General features: G+C 38.4%; 1 protein-coding gene across 7 annotated transcripts in view; it reads left to right on the forward strand.

The window, feature by feature from the left end:
- MYO1B (myosin IB) overlaps positions 1–19,845 on the forward strand; it is a 201,828-nt gene that overhangs the window by 140,981 nt on the left and 41,002 nt on the right. For all 7 annotated transcript variants that reach the window (XM_006069448.4, XM_044936636.2, XM_044936637.2 and 4 more), the window contains 5 exons: positions 2,266–2,369; positions 3,921–4,068; positions 4,344–4,462; positions 9,744–9,830; positions 10,582–10,647. In XM_006069448.4, coding sequence (XP_006069510.1) covers positions 2,266–2,369; positions 3,921–4,068; positions 4,344–4,462; positions 9,744–9,830; positions 10,582–10,647 — 524 coding nt within the window. The remainder of the gene's footprint in view (positions 1–2,265; positions 2,370–3,920; positions 4,069–4,343; positions 4,463–9,743; positions 9,831–10,581; positions 10,648–19,845) is intronic.

Here is a 19,845-nt window from a genome sequence, read left to right on the forward strand (position 1 = left end):
TGATTCCACTTGAAGGGAAGAACACAATAGGTTGGCTTCTACCGCCTTGCAGTCTTTGGTATCTGTCTCTGTAGTACCTCACCAGGTACTGGAACGTGTCTCAGATGCATTGCTAAAAGAGCTAAAAGTTGGGGGAGGGACTCATTATCAATTAAAAAAAAAATAAAATGGAAGACTATAATTTGTGTTTCAGATGGGTTGCTAAAATAGCTAAAAATTGGGGGAGAGGCTCAGTATTTATTTAAAAAAATGGAAGAATATAATTAGTCCCCTTGGAGAGAAGTTAGCAGGGAGCAGTAGATGAGTATAATCATATAAAAACATACTACTCAGTGACAATTTAAAAATAGTGGAAAAGACATTTGCAACTGATACAAGAGATAAAAATCTGTACTTTAGATATTTTACAGAATTATTATAAGTCCCTCAGGAGAGTATCCAGTAGTCAGTAACTAAGTGATGAAAAGTTTTGAACAAATAGTTTAAACAAAAAGAGCTACGGAAAATCAACACACTTGGGGAAAAAATTACCCTCATACTCAGTTCAGTTCAGTCGCTCAGTCATGTCCAATGCTTTGCGATCCTGTGGACTGCAGCACGCCAGGCCTCCCTGTCTATCACCAACTCCCAGAGTTTACTCAAACTCAAGTCCATTGAGTTGGTGATGCCATCCAACCATCTCATCCTCTGTCATCCCCTTCTCCCACCTTCAGTCTTTCCCAGCACCAGGGTCTTTTCCAGTGAGTCAGTTCTTCACATCAGGTGGCCAAAGTATTGGAGTTTCAGCTTCTATATCAGTCCATTCAATGACTGTTCAGGACTGATTTCCTTTAGGATGGACTGGTTGGATCTCCGTGCAGTCCAAGGGACTCTCAAGAGTCTTCTCCAACACCACAGTTCAAAAGCATCAATTCTTCGGCACTCAGCCATCTTCACAGTCCAACTCTCACATCCATATGTGATTACTAGAAAAGCCATAGCCTTGACTAGTTGGACCTTTGTTGACAAAGTAATGTCTCTGCTTTTTAATATGCTGTCTAGGTTGGTCATAACTTTTCTTCCAAGGAGCAAGCATCTTTTAATTTCATGGCTGCAGTCACCATCTGCAGTGATTTTGGAGCCCCAATAAATGAAGTCTGTCACTGTTTCCACTGTTTCCCCATCTATTTCCCATGAAGTGATGGGACAGGATGTCATGATCTTAGTTTTCTGAATATTGAGCTTTAAGTCAACATTTTCACTCTCCTCTTTCACTTTCATCAAGAGGCTTTTGAATTCCTCTTCACTTTCTGCCATAAGGTGGTGTCATCTGCATATCTGAGGTTATTGATATTTGTCCTGGCAATCTTGATTCCAGCTTGTGCTTCATCCAGCCTGGCATTTCTCATGATGTGCTCTGCATATAAGTTAAATAGGCGGGATGACAGTATACAGCCCTGACATATTCCTTTCCTAATTTGGAACCTGTTGATCCATGTCCAGTTCTAACTGTTGCTCCCTGACCTGCATACAGATTTCTCAGGAGGCAGGTCAGGTGGTCTGGTATTCTCATCTCTTGAAGAATTTCCCACAGTTTGTTGTGATCCCCACAGTCAAAGGCTTTGGCATAGTCAATAAAGCAGAAATAGATGTTAATTATCAACAAATGTAAATTGAAGCAGCACTGAAGTAGCCGCTGCACACGTATTAGCTAAAGTTATTGAAGAGGATAAAGCTGGCAGAGTTGTCAGGACTGATCTGTCTAGAGCTTCTGAGTATCACTTCAAAGTGAGAACTTTTTTCCTGGGGGACTAGTTGGCAAAGCAGAAGAAGTCATAAAATGATCAGACTTTGCTGCCCAGGCACACCACTTTTTGGATTACATCCCAATGGAATCATTCAAAAGAATCCAAAAAATATTTTGTGTGAAGACATTTATCACTGGCTTTTATTTATTATAACAAACTGGAGAAAATCCAAGTGTCCAACAGTGGGAGAATCACTAAGCAGACATCATATGTTATAAGGCAACAGCGCATTGAAGATAAATAATCCAAATATGGAAAGGGCCTGCAAAAAAAATAAGTTTGGAATATGTACACATGATAAAGGTGATTTTGGTCAAATACTATTACTGATATATTTGAGTTGATACCATTTATTTGTGTTCTTTTGGTTCAATGCATAGTATGAAAGTCTTTTTATCTGAAGGGTTAAAGGAATGAGATGTTAAAGATGATTAGATTTATTGAAGTAACTTATCAACTCGTATGTGTGATTCAATAGATAAGCTTAAACTTGAGCGGGATTTCAGCAGATATAACTACCTGAGTTTGGACTCGGCCAAAGTTAATGGAGTGGATGATGCAGCAAATTTCAGAACCGTTAGGGTAAGATGTAATGCTTTTATTACTCTTTAAAATGGGTAATGTTATATTGCTCAATCAGAATTGTTAAAGGTCGGACTTTTCTTTGATTCCTAACTCATGCTCCCAAAGGTTATAATTTTAGAATTATAGAATTTATTGTATTTTTATTAGTTTGATATTTTACTAGCTCAATAGTCATATGGTATTGAGAAGGCCAGGCTTTATTGGAGCATGCAATTTTACTGTTTATCAAAAGGAACTTTCTTATCTATTTTGGGGTTTGACTTTTTATATTGTACTGAAATTCCAAATGTATTTATAACCAATGCTCAGTAGTTAAGTTCCACATGTGAAAACTGTCCTACAATCATGTTAAGTCAAATCTATTTTTCAGACAGAAAGTCATGTTTATATATAGTTTTTGAAAAATCCTCCATAAAACAGAATAATTAGCATTTGTGTTCATTAGAAAAAAAAATTATTTTAAATTAAATTCTGCTTTCTATGTTTCTGAGGCACTTGGAAAGTTGCTTCTATTAGGAAATGATCCTAATGACTGTTATTTACTTCCAGATGATACAGCTGCAATAGTGGCAGGGGTGGGAATGGGCTGGATTATAGATAAAATAAGATTGGAATCAGTTCATCTTTAGGGGTGAGTGAATATAACATGTGGTTCTTTTCCTGCTCTCTAGACTTGTATATGTTTGAAATTTTCTAGAATGATAAATCTTATAGTACTCCCATTGCTGTGTAACGTAGTCATTATAAATAAATAGGTAGATTGACTGGGGTGGGGGGAAGTAAATAAGTAAGCAAGCAAACTGGGCTGTTCTCCAAAACGAAAACGTTTCTTGAGAGTATCATTTTTTCTAAGTTGTCTGAACAGCCTCATATGGAAGCCTGTTGATCCCTGGTCATGATTTTAAGTTTGGGACCAGTTCTATGATTACTTTGCTTGGCAAATCATTGGCGCACAATAAAAATTTATGACTTGACGAATGTTCCTTATTACCCATAGTTCCTGGAATTGAGCACTTCACCTTTGCAAACCACAGTTTTTCTCATATGTAAAATAAATGAGGAGGTTTTTTTGTAGGGGATTACATAAGGTTTTTTGCTTGCTTTTGTTTCTAGCAGCAGAACACCAGTATGAAAACACACACACACACAGCTGCTGACACACACGCACGCGCGCGCACGCACACACACACACACAGCTGCTGTGGTTGGAGTTGGAGTGGGAACTGAGGGCTCAGCTCTCCACCTTCTCTCCCTCTATCTTCCTCTTTGCCACAGCCCGTGAAATACCCCAGGGCTCCTTGAATCAGAATTTGAAACCACTGAGCAGGATAGAGCCCCTCATTGGTACTAATTCAGTTCATTCATTGTTAGGTTGGCCACAAAGTTCGTTCAGATTTTTCCATATGATGTTAGTTTTGCCTTTTGGAAAGTTTACTCTGGGACACTTTGTCTTTTTGATTTTTTTTCAGAGGCGAGTCTGTTTTATGATTTATTTTTTTTAAATAATAGAGAACTGCAGACAGAAAACAGTTGCTTTTTCTCCCTCAGAATGCCATGCAGATCGTGGGTTTCATGGACCATGAAGCTGAGTCTGTGTTGGAGGTGGTGGCTGCGGTGTTGAAGCTGGGGAACATTGAGTTCAAGCCCGAATCGCGAGTGAATGGCTTAGATGAAAGCAAGATCAAAGACAAAAATGGTAAGTCAGTGGAGGACGGGCCCTGTTGAGCAAAACTGACTTTGAACTTCTGCCCAGTTTTTAATGTAGAAAGTAAAACTTACTTTGAGTTGAAAAAACTTTCTAGTGAAACCAAGCAGAAATGTAATTACAGCTCAGTCTGAAGTCTTTTAATTTATATATTTTACACTGATTGACTTGAAAATGATTTAGAAAGAACACTGTAAGCCTTGAAAATGATTGATTATTAGCAGCAGATATGCAGTAACTCTTTGTGACCATTCCCCCTACAACAGAGTTAAAAGAAATTTGCGAGCTGACCGGCATTGACCAGTCAGTTCTAGAGCGAGCTTTCAGCTTCCGGACGGTTGAGGCCAAGCAAGAGAAAGTTTCAACTACACTGAATGTGGCTCAGGTGGGTGAAACATAATGTCTAGAAGGGAGTTTTTAAAGTCTTCAGAATCTTGTATAAGTGTAAACAAAAATTTTATTTTTCAGGCTATTATCCTGTCTTATATTCTAGGCATTGTTTTAGGCACTAGGGGTACAGAGTAAACTAAACACACAAAGATCCCTGCCTTTGTGGAGCTTAAAATTTTGTCAGGAGGAGCCAGACAAAGCAGTAGACCTAGAAAATTCATATAGCAAGCTAGCAGGTGATAAGTGCAATGGACAGAGAAGAAAGTAGAGCAGAGTAAGGGAGGCCCATAGTGTTCAGGGCAGAGGGGTTGAATGAGCTGAGAAATAGCTGGAGAGTTGTGAGCACAGGTGGTATGATCTGCCTTGTAAGGGGTCATTCTGGCTGCAGTATAGACAGCAGAGTGTAAGGGACAGAGGGTGTCTTAGTCACTTTGGCTGCTTTAACAGAATACTGTATTCTCTTTAAACAAAAACAGTTATTTTTCACAGTTCTTGAGGCTGGAAGGCTGAGATTAGAGTGCCAGCATAGTCGAATTTGTGCTGAGGGCCCTCTTCCTTATATACAGACACCTGCCTACTTACTGTGTCCTCACATGGCAGAGAGAAGGAGTGAGCAAATGTGAGCTTTGGTGTCTTCATCCCTTTTTAAGGGTACCGGTCCCATTATGGGGACTCCAGCTTCACCACCACATCTAAATCTAATTGCCTTTTAAAGGCCCCCACCTCCAAATACCGTCACACTGGGGCTTCAACATATGGATTTGGGGGAGGGGGATACACATTCATAACTCAGGGGAGTGCACAGTTGTGTGCTAACCCAGAGTCCATGGTGGCTTTTGAACCAGATGGCGGCAGTGGAATGAGAAGTATATTTTGAAAGGAGATGCAATAAGATTTGCTGATGCGTTGGTATGTGTGAGATGAAAGACAGAGAAGAGTCAAGGGTGACTCCCAACATTTTTGGCCCAAGCACCATTATTGATTTGGAGAAGACACTGGGGGGAGCTGGCTGTGATTAAATGACCAGATTGGCTTCCCTGCCTTTCATACTGTTCCCCCTCCACCCTCCACGCTTAGGGCAGTGGAGTCTTTCTAAGACACAAGTCTGAGTTGCTTATGTCTTTTCTCCTTTGGTTCAAGGGTGGATGAACAGATGTATTCCGGCATGCTTGTATATGTAGGAGCTTGTATAGACCTTTGCAGTATAAATCCTTTGTTCTGTGGCTTAGATACTGTCCCACCAGTCACTGTTGATCTGGGCTAGAATTAAATGGTTAACTCAGGATTTTTCCCACTCAGGCCTGTTCTGTCTAACTGTATTTTCATCCTCCTTGTAAGTAGCCTTAAGCATCTGCAAGACATAGAGTGGGCTTAGTCTTTCTCTCTACTGCTCTGAGCTAGTCTTTCTTACTAACCCAAAACACATACATGCTTTTAGCTTTCTTTCAACATTGATTTCTTACTTTAGGTGAGCAGTTTTGACTATGAAAATACTATACCTTTATAATTATGTAAATCTGAGGTGTAACAATCCTTTTCTAGCTATAACTGCTATGTGTCCTTCTTCCTAAGTTACTACTACTGCTACGATGTCTGTCCTTGTCCACCTCACTCATTCAAAGTCAGATGGTGAGTCACTTCCCTCATCAAGAAAAATTGGTTGAAAGCCCACACAGCGGAGGCCTCCGTGTAGACCATTAGTAGGGACATAAGAACATGGTTTCTGAGCCAGTCTTTGAAGGATCTAGATGTATAAAGAATGGACGAAATGGTGTTTCGAAAAGAAAAGTGTGAGAGGAGCCAGGTTTGGAGTACATAGCAGAAAAGAGTTGATCAGGCTTGGTTAAGGCTATAAATATGTAAAGAGGATTCAGAGCTACATGGCTAGAAATGATGTCAGAGTGGATTGTGTGCAACAGTGGTTCTCCAACTTGAGGGTGCATGAGAATCACCTGGAGGGTTTCTTAGACACGGCTTGCAGGTCATACCCCCTGGAGTGTTTGGTTCTGTAGGTCTGAGGTAGGATGGGAGAATTTGCATTTCTAACAAATTCCCAGTTGCTGCTGCTGCTGCTGCTACTGTCCATCCCGAGGTCCCATTTTGAGAATATTTCAACAGAGGGGATGGTGAAGTATATAGTGATGCGATGAGAAAGCATCTGTTTAAGAGGCCCTTTGGGAATATTTCATATATATTATATATATATGGAATATATATGGATGTATTTTTGTCTTTTTAGTGTGTGTTTTATTCTTGTATTTTAATGATCCTGTACAGAAATCAGACCCAGGTGCCTCTTACATTTATAATCTTGAGTCACCTTGCATTACAGGGTAAAACTTTCCCCCATTCTTTTAACCATTGACATAAAAGAATTGGCTTGAGATCTCAGATTATTCAGCTTCTTATTATAGTTTTTTTGTTGTGTTGTAGGATTCAGAGAGTTTGTTTCCACTAGTCTTATGGCCTAAAAGATTTTTATTCCTACAAGATGTGATTTGTTTTATTACCTTTTCCTCATAACTTCAATTCTTGGGCCCCATTATCATCTTTACTGCTCTATGCCTCATTTTCCCCAAGGCATTTAGATCTTTCTCCAGATGGAATGACTAATATTGAAATAACAGAAACTCAAGACAGAGTTATTATTCAGCTTCTACCACATACTTGCGCCTTGGCTCCCAGAGTCCCTGTCATCTGACCCTAAATGACTTCTCCCAGTTTATTCCCTGATAGTTCTCTAAATGCCATACTTATTTCTACCTGGGGCCTTTGCTCCTGCTTATCCATGTCATTGCTAATTCCTTCTGCTGTCTAGATGGTCCTTGAATTGTACCTCATCTAGGAAGCCTTCTGCGATCATAAGGCCCTGATTATTCCTTCTCTGAACTCGTTTTTCTCCTGCAAACTCCTTTAGAACTTGCCCTTTGATTGTTTGACCTCCCATATTCCTCTCTAAGCTCCCGGAAGGTGGGCCCCATGCCCATGCATCTCTGTGTCTCCACTTACCCTACTGTCTTAGGTCATGCCTGATACTGGACATCATCATGGAAGCAGATTCCTTCTGGGGTTTTTCTCTAAGAGCTTCATCAGCTACAGAAACAGTCATGTCATTTGTGCTTAGAATCTGAGATGGCGAGTCTGTGCACTCGGTGTCTTCCCTCATTTCTACACACCTTACTCACGATCCTTATATGGGAATAAACCTTCCTTTGGAGAATGTTACTGTGGAGATGAGGTGGCAGCAATCAGACCCAAGAAACTACAGGTAGCAAACTGACATCCGTGAGGCCAGATACAGCTCAGTAGGTGTACTTTATTTGATGAGTATTCGAGGAAATCGTAGTTTTGGCTTATTTGTTTTTGGCTTATTTGTGTTAGCTTGCTTTTTAAATTTTGAAGTTGAGTACCTTTAACCTGGAATGCAGTTTCCAGCTCGCTTGGACCCCACTATTTCCCATTGATTTCTATTGTGCAGTCCGTAAAAGCATCTGAGTTTGAGACTTGTAAATAAGTATTTGAACGAAACAAGGACGATTAAGATTGTCAGTGATTACACTTTAAAAAATATAAAGCAGTTTACCAGAATAAGTTGTCAGTATTCATTCAGTTGAATACTGAAACAGTGGTTTGTTTATAGCAAATTGCATACGGTTAGGAGAGCTGGATGATGTGATGATGAAATAGGGTCTGTTATAAATAAGTAGTGTTTGGAAATGACTTGAACTTATAAGAAGAAAGGGGAAAGGATTAAGAAAGAATTATCTAGGTTTATGAGGCCATAGAAGAGGACAAGGACACTTCAAAATACACCTGCAGACTATGTGCCAAGCACTGTTCTAGGCACTTAAATTATCTATTTAAAAAAAAAAAAACAGAACAAAACCTAGAAGAAAGGGTATTGGAGAAAGACCGTTCTAAATTAAACATTCTGTCTTTGTGTTAGCATTTTATATACATTTTCTTCTGTGGAATTATTCCCTCTGCCCCCAGCCCCCACCCCATGTATAGTATTGGGCAGTCAGGCTTTATTTTTTTACCAACGTCTAGGTGAATTTTCTAACCCATATTGAAGTAGCTGCCTGAGACTTAGGGAGACAGGTTTGGGATTAGCATGGAAGTATCAGATAAAGGGAAAAGGTACTCTCTTCCCAGCTGTAGTATGTTACCATGGAGTGAGTCTGTTATTAAAGTTGTCACACTTCATTTAAAGAAGAATTGTAGAGAAAGAATGTTCACATAATCTAGTATATTGTGTTCTTTATAAAATAAAAATATAATGATTCACTTGAACTGTAATGCCCAACTTTCTGTTTATAAACAATGAAGTACACACATATGTCTAGTATTAAAAACAGCAACAGAACCTCTTCTTTCCTGGGGCCTATTTCTTCTTGGGCTCCTGCTGCCCATTTCTAGGCCTGTCCTGAGAACAATGGTATCAGACGTATCACTAGTACTCCTGCACACCCTTGGCACCCACTATGTTTGTTTAGGGTCTGTTAGGTCTCCTGACCAAAACCAACTTTCTCCAACCTTTGTATTCTAAATCAAGGTCAGAGAGACGTCCATGTCTTCTACCTATTCTTTGTTAAGTAGCAGTGAACAGCTTTCAAACAGATAAGCAAAAGAAAGCACTTTATTTTTATTATACAAAATATTATCCAACAACACGTTGTTACACTGCTTATTACGAAAGTTTTTTTAAATGCTCAAAAGACTGATTGATGAAAAATAATTACAGAGCTCATCAGTCAAAACCATTTTCAGTATATTTCCTTTGAGTTTCCTACATCTAATAGTTTAAAAAAATAGTTGTTATTATAATAAATGTATACTTTTTATTATCACAAAGCATAATAGGAATTTTTCATTTCATTATCTGGTTTTTATAACAATCATTCTGTGATGGCTGTGTAACTTCCCTTCCACCAGGTGCTTATTTATTTATTTTACTATGCTTCTGTTGTTGGACATCTAAATTGCCTGTGATTTTTCTCTGTTCTATAACACTGAGATGAATATCCTTGTGGAGAAAGCCTTTGCAGTGTTTAAAATTAATTTCCTGGGATGCAAAAAAGTATAATAACTGGGTATAAGCAATTTGCCCAGTTTTCTTAATGGCTTAACTGTTCATCCAGAGTACAATAAAAATGCTCTGAAAAGAAATTTGAAATAAAAGAGTTTTCAATATCATTTTAAAAGATCTTCATTATTTTATTGAAATTAAACATTGTGGTAATTGTGGGTATTGAGTTTTTCTTTCTTTTTAATAGGCTTATTATGCCCGTGATGCTCTGGCTAAAAACCTCTACAGCAGGTTGTTTTCATGGCTGGTAAATCGAATCAATGAAAGCATTAAGGTACTGAATCTCTATAAACAGATAAATAAATAATTGTAATAAGTGGTATGGAGAGTATAAACATTAAGTTAAGGATATTTTAATTTTATAATCAGGTAATTGATTAGCACTTACTGAGATTGTTCCTTGAAAAGCATTTACCTTGTTTAGGACTGAAATTTGTCAGCAGTTCTGTTTTGTTTTGCATGCATGTTATAAGAAATCTCACCAGTGAATACTCTAATGGTATTTGCAGAGTTACTGTGAAAGAGAGCATCCTAGGTCCTGGTTGTGACTCATCTGGTGACTAGTTATGCACACTTGGCTGAAGAGGTCACTGGATCAGTCTAGCTATAATATGTTCTTCAAGAAAACAAGAGTATTGGACTAGATGGTTTTGAAAGACCCTATGATCTCTTTTTTTATAATTAAGCATCTAATATAGCACCTGATAAAGAAAGCATAATGATTCCTTCTTTAAATCATCTATTATTAAAATTTTGGGGAGATTCCATACAAATGGAATCTTTATATAAATATAAGGAAAAGAAATTAGGAAAGACTTTAAATACTAAATTTGTTTAGAGTTTTCAAATAAACACTTTTCAAATATAAATTGGCTTTCCTCTTTCATGTGTTTAAAAAAACCTAAATTCTATTCTTCTAGGCCTGAGATACAATTAACTTGTAATCTATGTCTATAGTCCTTGTTATGCTTTTAGTGTTATATGTAATGCTTAAATTAATCCTTCAACTTGAAACTATTTTTAAGGCACAAACAAAAGTGAGAAAGAAAGTCATGGGTGTTTTGGACATTTATGGCTTCGAAATTTTTGAGGTGAGCTGCTTATTATTATTATTGTTATTATTATCTTTATTTTGTGAAACAATGGGAGATTAAATCATGTGTTCTATAGACAGCATTTAATATAATTAATATGACTCAATCTACAAATAACTTTTGTAAAGATGTAACAGTTGAGTGTGTGTGTGCGTGTGTGTGTATGTATGTGTTAAGAGCTGAGATCCAGCATTTTGGAGACTGTGCTGTTTAAAAAAACTTTCTTGTATTAGAATTTGACTTTTGAAATTGCAAATTCAGAATTCTTACTGTGAAATTCCTAACAAAGTATATAGACGTTATGTCTGTAGTTATTAATATTTGTTCATTTGTAGGTTGCTTGAAAATCAGAGAGGATGGTGCTGTAAAAAAAGCCAGAAATGGGAGAGCCAGAGGCTGGCTGTGGCCTGGCCAGAGCTGGTTACTTCATCTCTGTAGAACTCAGGCAGAGAGTGTCTGCATTATGTGCTTTGTTGGGTCTTATCCAGGTCTCATCCAACTGTAATCTTATGAGTTCTGCTGCACAGATTGAAAGAAATTTTTAGCTAAAAGTTCATAAAGAAACTTTTTAAAAGACTCCATGTTCATTGCAAGTTAAATATTTAAACATGATAGACTTTTATTGGAATTTCATATTTACCCCCTTGCTAACTTTGGCATTTAGAAGCTGTTTTAAAGACCTGATGGCAACCCACTCCAGTGTTCTTGCCTGGAGAATCCCAGGGACAGGGGAGCCTGGTGGGCTGCCATCTCTGGGGTCGCACAGAGTCAGACACGACTGAAGCGACTTAGCAGCAGCAGCAGCAGGCATCCTTAAAGGACTCTCACTTAAAGTGAGACCTAAAGGAGCCTTACTTTTAGGACTGGTATTTTAGTTTGGTTCAGGGAAAATAATGAGTAGATCTTAACTCTCCCCACCAGTAATTTGTGAATTCCTTTAAACAACGAGGCCCTACCCAGTGTGACCGCCCAAAGAATGTACATGTTCCAAGTATCAGTGTCACAGGGTCACAGAAAAGACATCAGCTCGCTTCCTGCAGCTCAGCCAGGCCTTTCTAGTAAATGCCTTTTTCTTACAACATTGACTTTTGGGATCATGCCTTCTCCTTGCTTTATCATGTCCCATATTTAACAGCTAGAGGGAAATAATCATTGAGAACTGCCTATATGCAAGAATTGTAGTGTTATGTACATTGTCTGATTTAATTGCCACAATAGTCTCATGGAGTGGCTGCTATTATTTCTCCTTTTATAAAAGAAGCGGCAGCAGCAGAGCTTTGAAGGTCAAGTAACTATCCCAAGGTTATGTGGCTACTATATGTCAGACTCAGGACCTAAATCTTAGGCCTCTTTGATAAATAATTTAAAAAGGCCTTCTACTGGGCTTTTCTTTACTTTTCTCCCCAAACTCACATGGTTCCCAGTATCTGGAGACAAAGAAAAAACCCAAATGCTTTAAGCCTCCGAAATGCTCCCTATTTCTGCACCTTTGTCATCATGCTAAGCTCCTGGGCATTGTGGGGCGCCTTCCCAGGGCTCGTCTGTGTGCTGGTAGAAGAATGCATGGGACCTTTGTGCTTCCTGCTGCCCTCGAAGACTGCCCTTCAGCACAGTGTTTGCTTTGGTGTCCCTTTAGCAGACTCTGAAAAGGAGAGCTCCTGGTCCCTTAGTAAAAGGAAGAATTTGGTATTTGTGCATGAGGAGGATTGCCTGAGTAGACTCAAAAGTCATGGTGCTAAAATTAATTTCTTTCCAGCAAAACCTCAGGTTACTGTCACTTGATGGGCACTAAATGTCAAGTCATTCTTCACCACTGGCAGGGAAAGAGGTTTCTTACCCAGCACATTGCTTATCTTCATTTAGATGGTTTCATGTGCAGGGCAAAAGCAGAGATCTCACTAGAAAGTTAGAAAAAAACTCTATTCATTGATATTTCTCATATCAAATTAATTTTATTTTTGCTTTGTCAGAAAAAATTCATTGATCCTTGTCAGTGGGCGAGCGTTTAGTGTCATGTCACAGTACATGGATCCTTTTTTTAAATAGGATAATGGAGTCACAATAGAACATTGGGTTGGCTTCATCTTCCAGTAAGCTCTAATTAGCCTTGGGGAGACCTGCCATGCCCTGCCCTCCTGAGTTAAACCTCATGAGCAGTTTGACCATGTGTAAGTGAGGGAGTCATTTCCCCAGGGTTTATTCAGTACCTCCAATGAGCCAGAATGCTGGTGGTAAGCAAGGCAAAGATGTTCCTTGCCTGCATGGAGCTTATGATCTTAGTCCTAAGATGGAGAGTCTGTTGCTGGCTGAGGACACATCCTCTCTTTGGTAGGAAGCTCTAATCAGGAAATTAGATTTCTTCTTTAAAGTGTTTATTATAGACCTAATTCGGCTTCCCTGGTGGCACAGTGGTAAAGAATCCGCCTACCAATGCAGGAGACACAGATTCGATCCCTCGGTTAGGAAGATCCTTTGCTAAAGGAAATGGCAACCCACTCCAGTATTCTTGCCTGGAAAATTACGTGGGACAGAGGAGGCTGGTGGGCTACAATCTATGCGGACACAAAGAGTCTGACACAATTTAGTGACGAAACCAACGAACAACAAACAAGCAGACCTAATCATAACAGAATTTAGATGTTCCAAGTGGAAACTTCCTGTAACTTAGCACTGATTGGAACACCCTTTAGCAATCCAGGAATATTTTTCATTTATGGTTAATTCAGGTTTTTCTACAAGCCTGCTTTTCCAAACATGCTTTCCTTCTGCAAGTTTTATCACCATTTTTCTCAACATTGTTATAATTATGGACTTTCTGAAAATGCCTGCATTATGTTTCTAAATGGCCTTCCTTTCTTCAGAAGAAAGTTCTGAAGTTCTCACGGCTAATTAGAGCTTACTGGAAGATGAAGGCAACCCAATGTTCTATCATGACTCCAGTTCAATAGTTCTCAAACTTAGCTACACGTTGGACTCACCTGGGGAACTTTGGAAAATTCAACTATCCGTGAAGCACCCCAGACCAATAGATCAGAACTTCTGGGTGTGGGGTCCAAGCAGCAGTATTTTCAAGCTCCCAGGTAATTCCAATGTGCCATCAGGATTGCTCTTATAAACAGGAATCTTCAGTGTGAACTGTAAATTCCAAGCATATATGGGGTCCTTGCCATTTGACCTCTGCACTAGATGCCCTGCCTCACCCACAGTTCATCTTAACCTAAACCTAATCTGTGTGTATATAATGTTCCTAAAACCAAATTGGTTATATTTTACTCTTTTTAAACAGACCAGATCCAACCAGTCGTATGTCTACGGCAAATCTTATGATGTCCATAAAATCTTTAGAAGTTAATTTTCCTTCTCCATGCCGTAAATCAGTAAATGCCCCCCCCCCCAATTTCTTGAGAGAATTAAGATTTGTTTTTCATTATAGTTAATTGTTCTCTCCATTTTCCTGTCTAAACCTTCTCAGTTAATCTTTCAGGCATCTTGATTTTTAACAGTCTATGCATTATTTCTTTTATGAATAAACTTATTTGGGGCAAAGGCAGAGGACGGATTTGGTTGGGCTCTTTTAAGATATGTTTACCTCCTTTTTGATTCAGAATTAGAAAGTTTTTTGTTTTTTTTCTTTTAATGTATTCACACAAATACCCCAGATCCTATTATACATTTTTCTGGATTCTCAGCAAAACTGAAACATGTGGAAATGTCAGAGTTTATCAGGTTGAACACTAGGAACCCAGATAATTGAGGACGTAAAAGTATCATAAGCTCATGTGCAAGGGCTCAGAGAATGACCTAAGAAGAGGTATTAGAATCCACATCAGTGCAAAAATGAAAATTTCAGTGATATTGTATACTCAAGTGAAAATAAACTCATAGAATATAGAGAAAATTCCTTATTTTTTATTCAGTGAAAAATGGCTGCAGGAATTAGGGTCCTGCCTTTTGGAAAGCTCTGGGCATCACTTTAAAAATTGTACAGGACTAGAAGGAATTTTTTTAAATGTTTCTAATTCTGCCTCTTGACCCTACTGACAGTTCCCATGAGAATGTTTTTCAGCTGAGCTGGTGGAAACCTTTCATTTACTTTGGTCTGTCTCTAAACGGAAGAGGGAAACTGATGCATTAAACCATGGGATGATGACACATGCGTTTGACTGCAAAACATTCCAGTCTCAGCTGGGTGAATGGCTCTGCCTTGCTGGCCACACGTGATCTGATGTCAGTTTGGAAAACAGATTAGTGGAACATTGATACCAAAAATAAGGTGAAATGAATTAAAGTTCATTGAGGAGAAAAATCTAGCTATACATCCTGGTAGAATGTATTCAGTTTTGCAAAGGAAGAGAATTATAATTCAGACACTCCAAATCTTCACAATTAAGCTTGGATATTCTTATAACTGAAAACATGCCCTTAGATTTCTGAGGAATATTTATAGCATCTCCATAAAGTAGCAAATTCTATTCTTTAAAAAAAAAAGGTGAAACTGAATTCAAAACAATGCTGGGCAATCTAAATTGATTCAACTCTTTTCTAAGTACTTATCTAATAGAGTGGACAGGTGGTTTACTGGGGAACTCTTGTTAATGTCCTATAGACCAAAGCAGGACAGCAGTGATTGAATATTTTACCTCTCATGTGGCTGAGCTAGTTTTGCACAGGCCAAATGCTGTTATTTGCAATCAGGCATTCTTACTCATCTTGATCTCAGAACCTCGTTGAAAGTGGCCATATATAGTAAGGCTGTGATAGGCGAGGTGCCATGATTGTTTCAAATTAAAGAATCTAACTAATACTTGGGGAAATGTCAGTGTGAGACCAACTGGTAAGTTCATCTAGTGATTATAGAATTTGTTTTCTGAAATATTTTTTAAAAGAAGATTGATTCTAGTTGCAGGGAACATCTTTTGTTCCAGTTTTTGTATTTAATTTTGTCCTTTATATGCTGGAGAACTTATAGTTGAAGAGGAAGGAGATGATTGAAAGTAGATTTTAGAATGAAAATGGTGAGAATTAATATAGTTCATAATATGTATATGCTTGTTTGTCTGTTGTTGCTATAACTTTTTAAGTCAAAGCATATTTAAAAAGTATTTAAGAGAACTGGAATGCTGTTTTTCTAATATTGACCATATTCATATTTGAGTAGTTACTGGAAAGAAAAATGTTACATATTTAAAGGGAAGTTTTCTGTAGCTTCAGTCAGTTAGTTTTGTGAGTGTCTTTTGAAAAGGAGAATCTTTAATGTTAAATGTTTCTCTCTTACTCTGAGGATTGTTTTTTTTTTTCTTTTTTTACAAAGTTAATTTTCTGGGGGGAAAAAAAAGTGGCTCTTGATCTGGGGCCCACTTATTGACATTGTGATTTTTAAAAATGGATTGTTAAGTGCATTGTATTTTTCTGTAGGAAGAGCATTATAAATGGGGACTGCCCAAGGGTTTTCCACTGAGTAAACCTTTGCTAAGACCAACAGCACACTTTAAAGTAATAATACAGCCCAATTCCTAAAACAGTGTTGTTACAAAGTTTTAGAACTTTTAGATAAATGTACTATTTCATTTGTTATGCAAAAGACTCCATTGTATTTAAAGTATGGAACCCCCACCCAACCTGTTACATCCAAACTTTGACCTCAGATGAAAATGTTGAGCTATGGGAAATATCAATTAAATATGTAATTAATAGTGCTTTTGCTGAAGTAAGTTATGATCTTTGAGTTAGAACTGCTCCCCTGTTTCATACATTTTCTGCATGCTAAGCTGCTTCAGTCATGTCCAACTCTTTGCAACCCTATGGACTGTAGCCCCCCTAGGCTTCTTTGTCTGTGGGATTCTCCAGGCAAGAATACTGGAGTGGGTTGCCATGCCCTCCTCCAGAGGATCTTCCTGACTCAGGGATCGAACCCATATCTCTTGTGTCTCCTGCATTGGCAGGTAGGTTAGTTCATCTGCAGACTCCTTCCCACTCACCATCCTAATGATGGAGTTGAAGGAGCTACCTCATTTATTTTACATCTTCCTTTCAATGTTTATTATTTATAAGGAGTATAAGATTTAAATATCTGTCTTAAAGAGTAAAAGACATCATTAGCCTTCTTTATTGCTGAGAATATACAAATATGATAACAGGCCAATATTTTTGATTCATCTTTCAGAATCACTACAAGTGGAAAGCTCATGGTTGACATGAGTAAAAACTGGCTATGAATTTTGGGAGTATGAATTTTTGGTTTTTTTGATGTTGAAAGGCTGGGCTCAAACTCTAGAATTCTTAATAGAAGGCCTAGATTCTAAAATGTTGGTGTATTTTATGTCTCTAAATCCAATGAGTGCTTACTACCCCAGTCTACACTTTGTAAACAGTGTAGAACGGTATAGAACCCAGACACTTTGCTGTTTACTTGTGTTTCTAGAGCAGTCCAACAAGGGTAAGGGTGGTTCTGAGCTTCATTTAAGGGGATTGTCTAATGGAAAATTCAGTATGTTCTTGTGCCAAGAGTTTTAGTGTTATCCTTCAGTCTTTAGGGATGAATGTGCTTTAGACAATGGAGAAAAATTCCATGCGTGGAGCATGGATAGAAAACTGGAGGGAGAGGAGGTGAGTCATTCATGAGAACATGCTCCTGCCTACTTCCTCCTTTGGAGACTTTGATTCACAGGACTGTCGTGTACAAGAGAGAACCGGCGCAGGGATTGCTGGCCACCCACAGTTCTCGACAAGCCAAAAAACATCCAAATTCCAAGCTGCTTTGGCGCCTACATATTCATGTGATGGTTCCTTGACCCAGTTTAGCTTTTATAAAGGGGAGCAGAAGAACCTGGTGATATTTAATGCTTATATAAATGAAAAAACTGAGTGTATGCAAGTTGCACCTGTATGAACTAGTACCAGACTGTTCTTTAATTTTCTGCAAATTGTAAATTTTTGCAACTTACATGTAATGATTTGTGAAGTCTCATTTCCCCAAAATTTGGGACACTGTCAACAACCTAAACATTAATCACAGGAGATATGATTGCCTTCATTTTCAGTAGTAATGAATCACTCTTTGACAGTTCATGGCATGTTTGGGGTCCGTGAGGTAGGTTTGTGACAAATGCAGGGTGTTTCTGTAGGAAGTAAGCTGGCTTCTGTCTTACTGACTGTGCTGTTGATTTTGGGTTTTGTTCTATAAGCAGCAGGTTGAGGTCAGAATCAAGTTTTTGTTCTTAGGCTGTTTCCAGAACACTCTCCTATCCCTCTTGTTTGTATTTGAAGGGGACACAGCACATGTGCCACAGGAAGGGGTCGCTCTGGTGGGAAAGGGGAGGGGTGCCCTGGATCTCAATGAACCTTTTCACTCTTTTGGTGACTTGCCAACTTTGTCCCCAAGTCTTTGAGTGAATATGTCAGACACATTTTATTTTTGCTGATAATTTAGCATTAGAAGTACTACATTCTGAAGCCTTAGGACTTCAAGCAGGATATATGACATATTATTTCAGGCAAACGGTTTTTATCCTGAGTAGCTCTCACCTAGCAGAACTACAATTCAGATACCACATGTAGGGTAGGTATTGTGATCCTGTCTTTTGAGTTGATGGGACAGATGTCTTGATCTCAAGTTTTGTGCCAATCAGAAATATAGCCTGGATGATAAAATCTGTCATGCGCACCAATAAATAACTGTCCATCAGTGTTTACTTTTAGAAGTTCATTGCAAATTGAGAACTGACTGCATTTTGTGTAATCTGTCCCTTTGTGCACCAGAATGCAGTAAGTATGACCTGTGTGCAGTGCTGGTCTGTTGCATGCGCCTGTGTTAATAGCTTCTCCAACTGTGTGAAGTTTTTGCAGTAAATGGCCATTGATTAACTGTGTGTGGATATGAAGTATATTATAGAAGAACTTACAAAAAAGTCCATACAAGAACTTATAAAAATTAAGGGGGAATTTACTTTAGCTCAGATTTATGCCTTAGGTTGTATTGTGATTGTGAAGCTTTGCCTTGGTTCCTAACTCGCTTGTGTGTATTTATTTCATAGTCCTGTTCTGGAAGCATACCTCCAGCTGCTCACAGCCACATACTGTGTCAAGGACACCAGTTGTTCTCCCCTCCCTTCTTCTCATTAGTTACCATTTGAAAATTTAGCATTATTTTGTTTAAATAGCTCCATGGGTACAAACCTGTTAAATAAACAAAAAGGATTTACTCCGTGAATTAAAAAAACAAAAACAAAAACAAAGATCTGCTCCTATAAATCACTAAAATTTTAATTTTATGTACAAGTGTTAATTTGGGGTAGTATACAGATATATTTTACCAAACTAGGAAAGCCAGGCTTTCTCATAAATGGCCTTATACAGATTATAATAAGGCATCTATTGGTATATCAGACCAACATCAGCTGCTAGTCAAATTGATTAAGCTCTGAGAATTGGAGCACTTGTTTTTTAAAACTTTACATGAAAATGAGTGCTGGGGAATGACCTTCATGTCCAGGACTATATTGACTGAATGTTCTGGTGATAATTGTGTGCCTTTTAAGTCAGAACCTTCAGGATTTAAAAAAAAAAAAAACCCACAACTTTTATCTTCAACATTTAACACTGAAAGATTAATCAGTGGTAATATAGTTTATGTGTAGTTCATGGTTTAGAGTTTAAAATTTCCCTGCATTAATTACTTTACTAGTGATTAGAGATCCTTAGCCAACCTCTAGGACAGTATGTGGTTAGGTGCTCCCTCCCAGGTATTGTTTTACAATTTGTTCTGGTTGAACTAAATTTGATTTTGAAAGATCAGCTTTCAAAAACCTATGACTTTTGATTTCATCATTTCTGGAGAGATTTTAAGGCAGCTGCTCAGTATTCACAGAGAGTGGCGAGCTTCAGTTCTGCCATTTCGGGCGGCCCCTCTTAGCCTTGAGGCCAGGACTGTCCACTGCAGTGGGAGAAGAGTCAGCGGTGTGGTCACCATCTCTCACTCACTGCCACCGTGTCCTCTCTGTGCAAAGAGGACGAGAGAGTGAAAATCATAAGCTTTATCTCCCAGAGATGCTTCTTTCTGAATGGTGTGGTTCTTGGTGTTTTCATCCAACAGACATGCATTTTGTGCCTTCTGTATGTAAAGCAATACTTTAAGAGCTGCAGATTGTTCAGAAATGGTTTAAGAACGGATCTTTCTAGGCAATAACTCTGCTGTGA

The sequence above is a fragment of the Bubalus bubalis genome, chromosome 2, assembly GCF_019923935.1.
Source record: "Bubalus bubalis isolate 160015118507 breed Murrah chromosome 2, NDDB_SH_1, whole genome shotgun sequence".
Taxonomy (NCBI): Eukaryota; Metazoa; Chordata; class Mammalia; order Artiodactyla; family Bovidae; genus Bubalus; species Bubalus bubalis.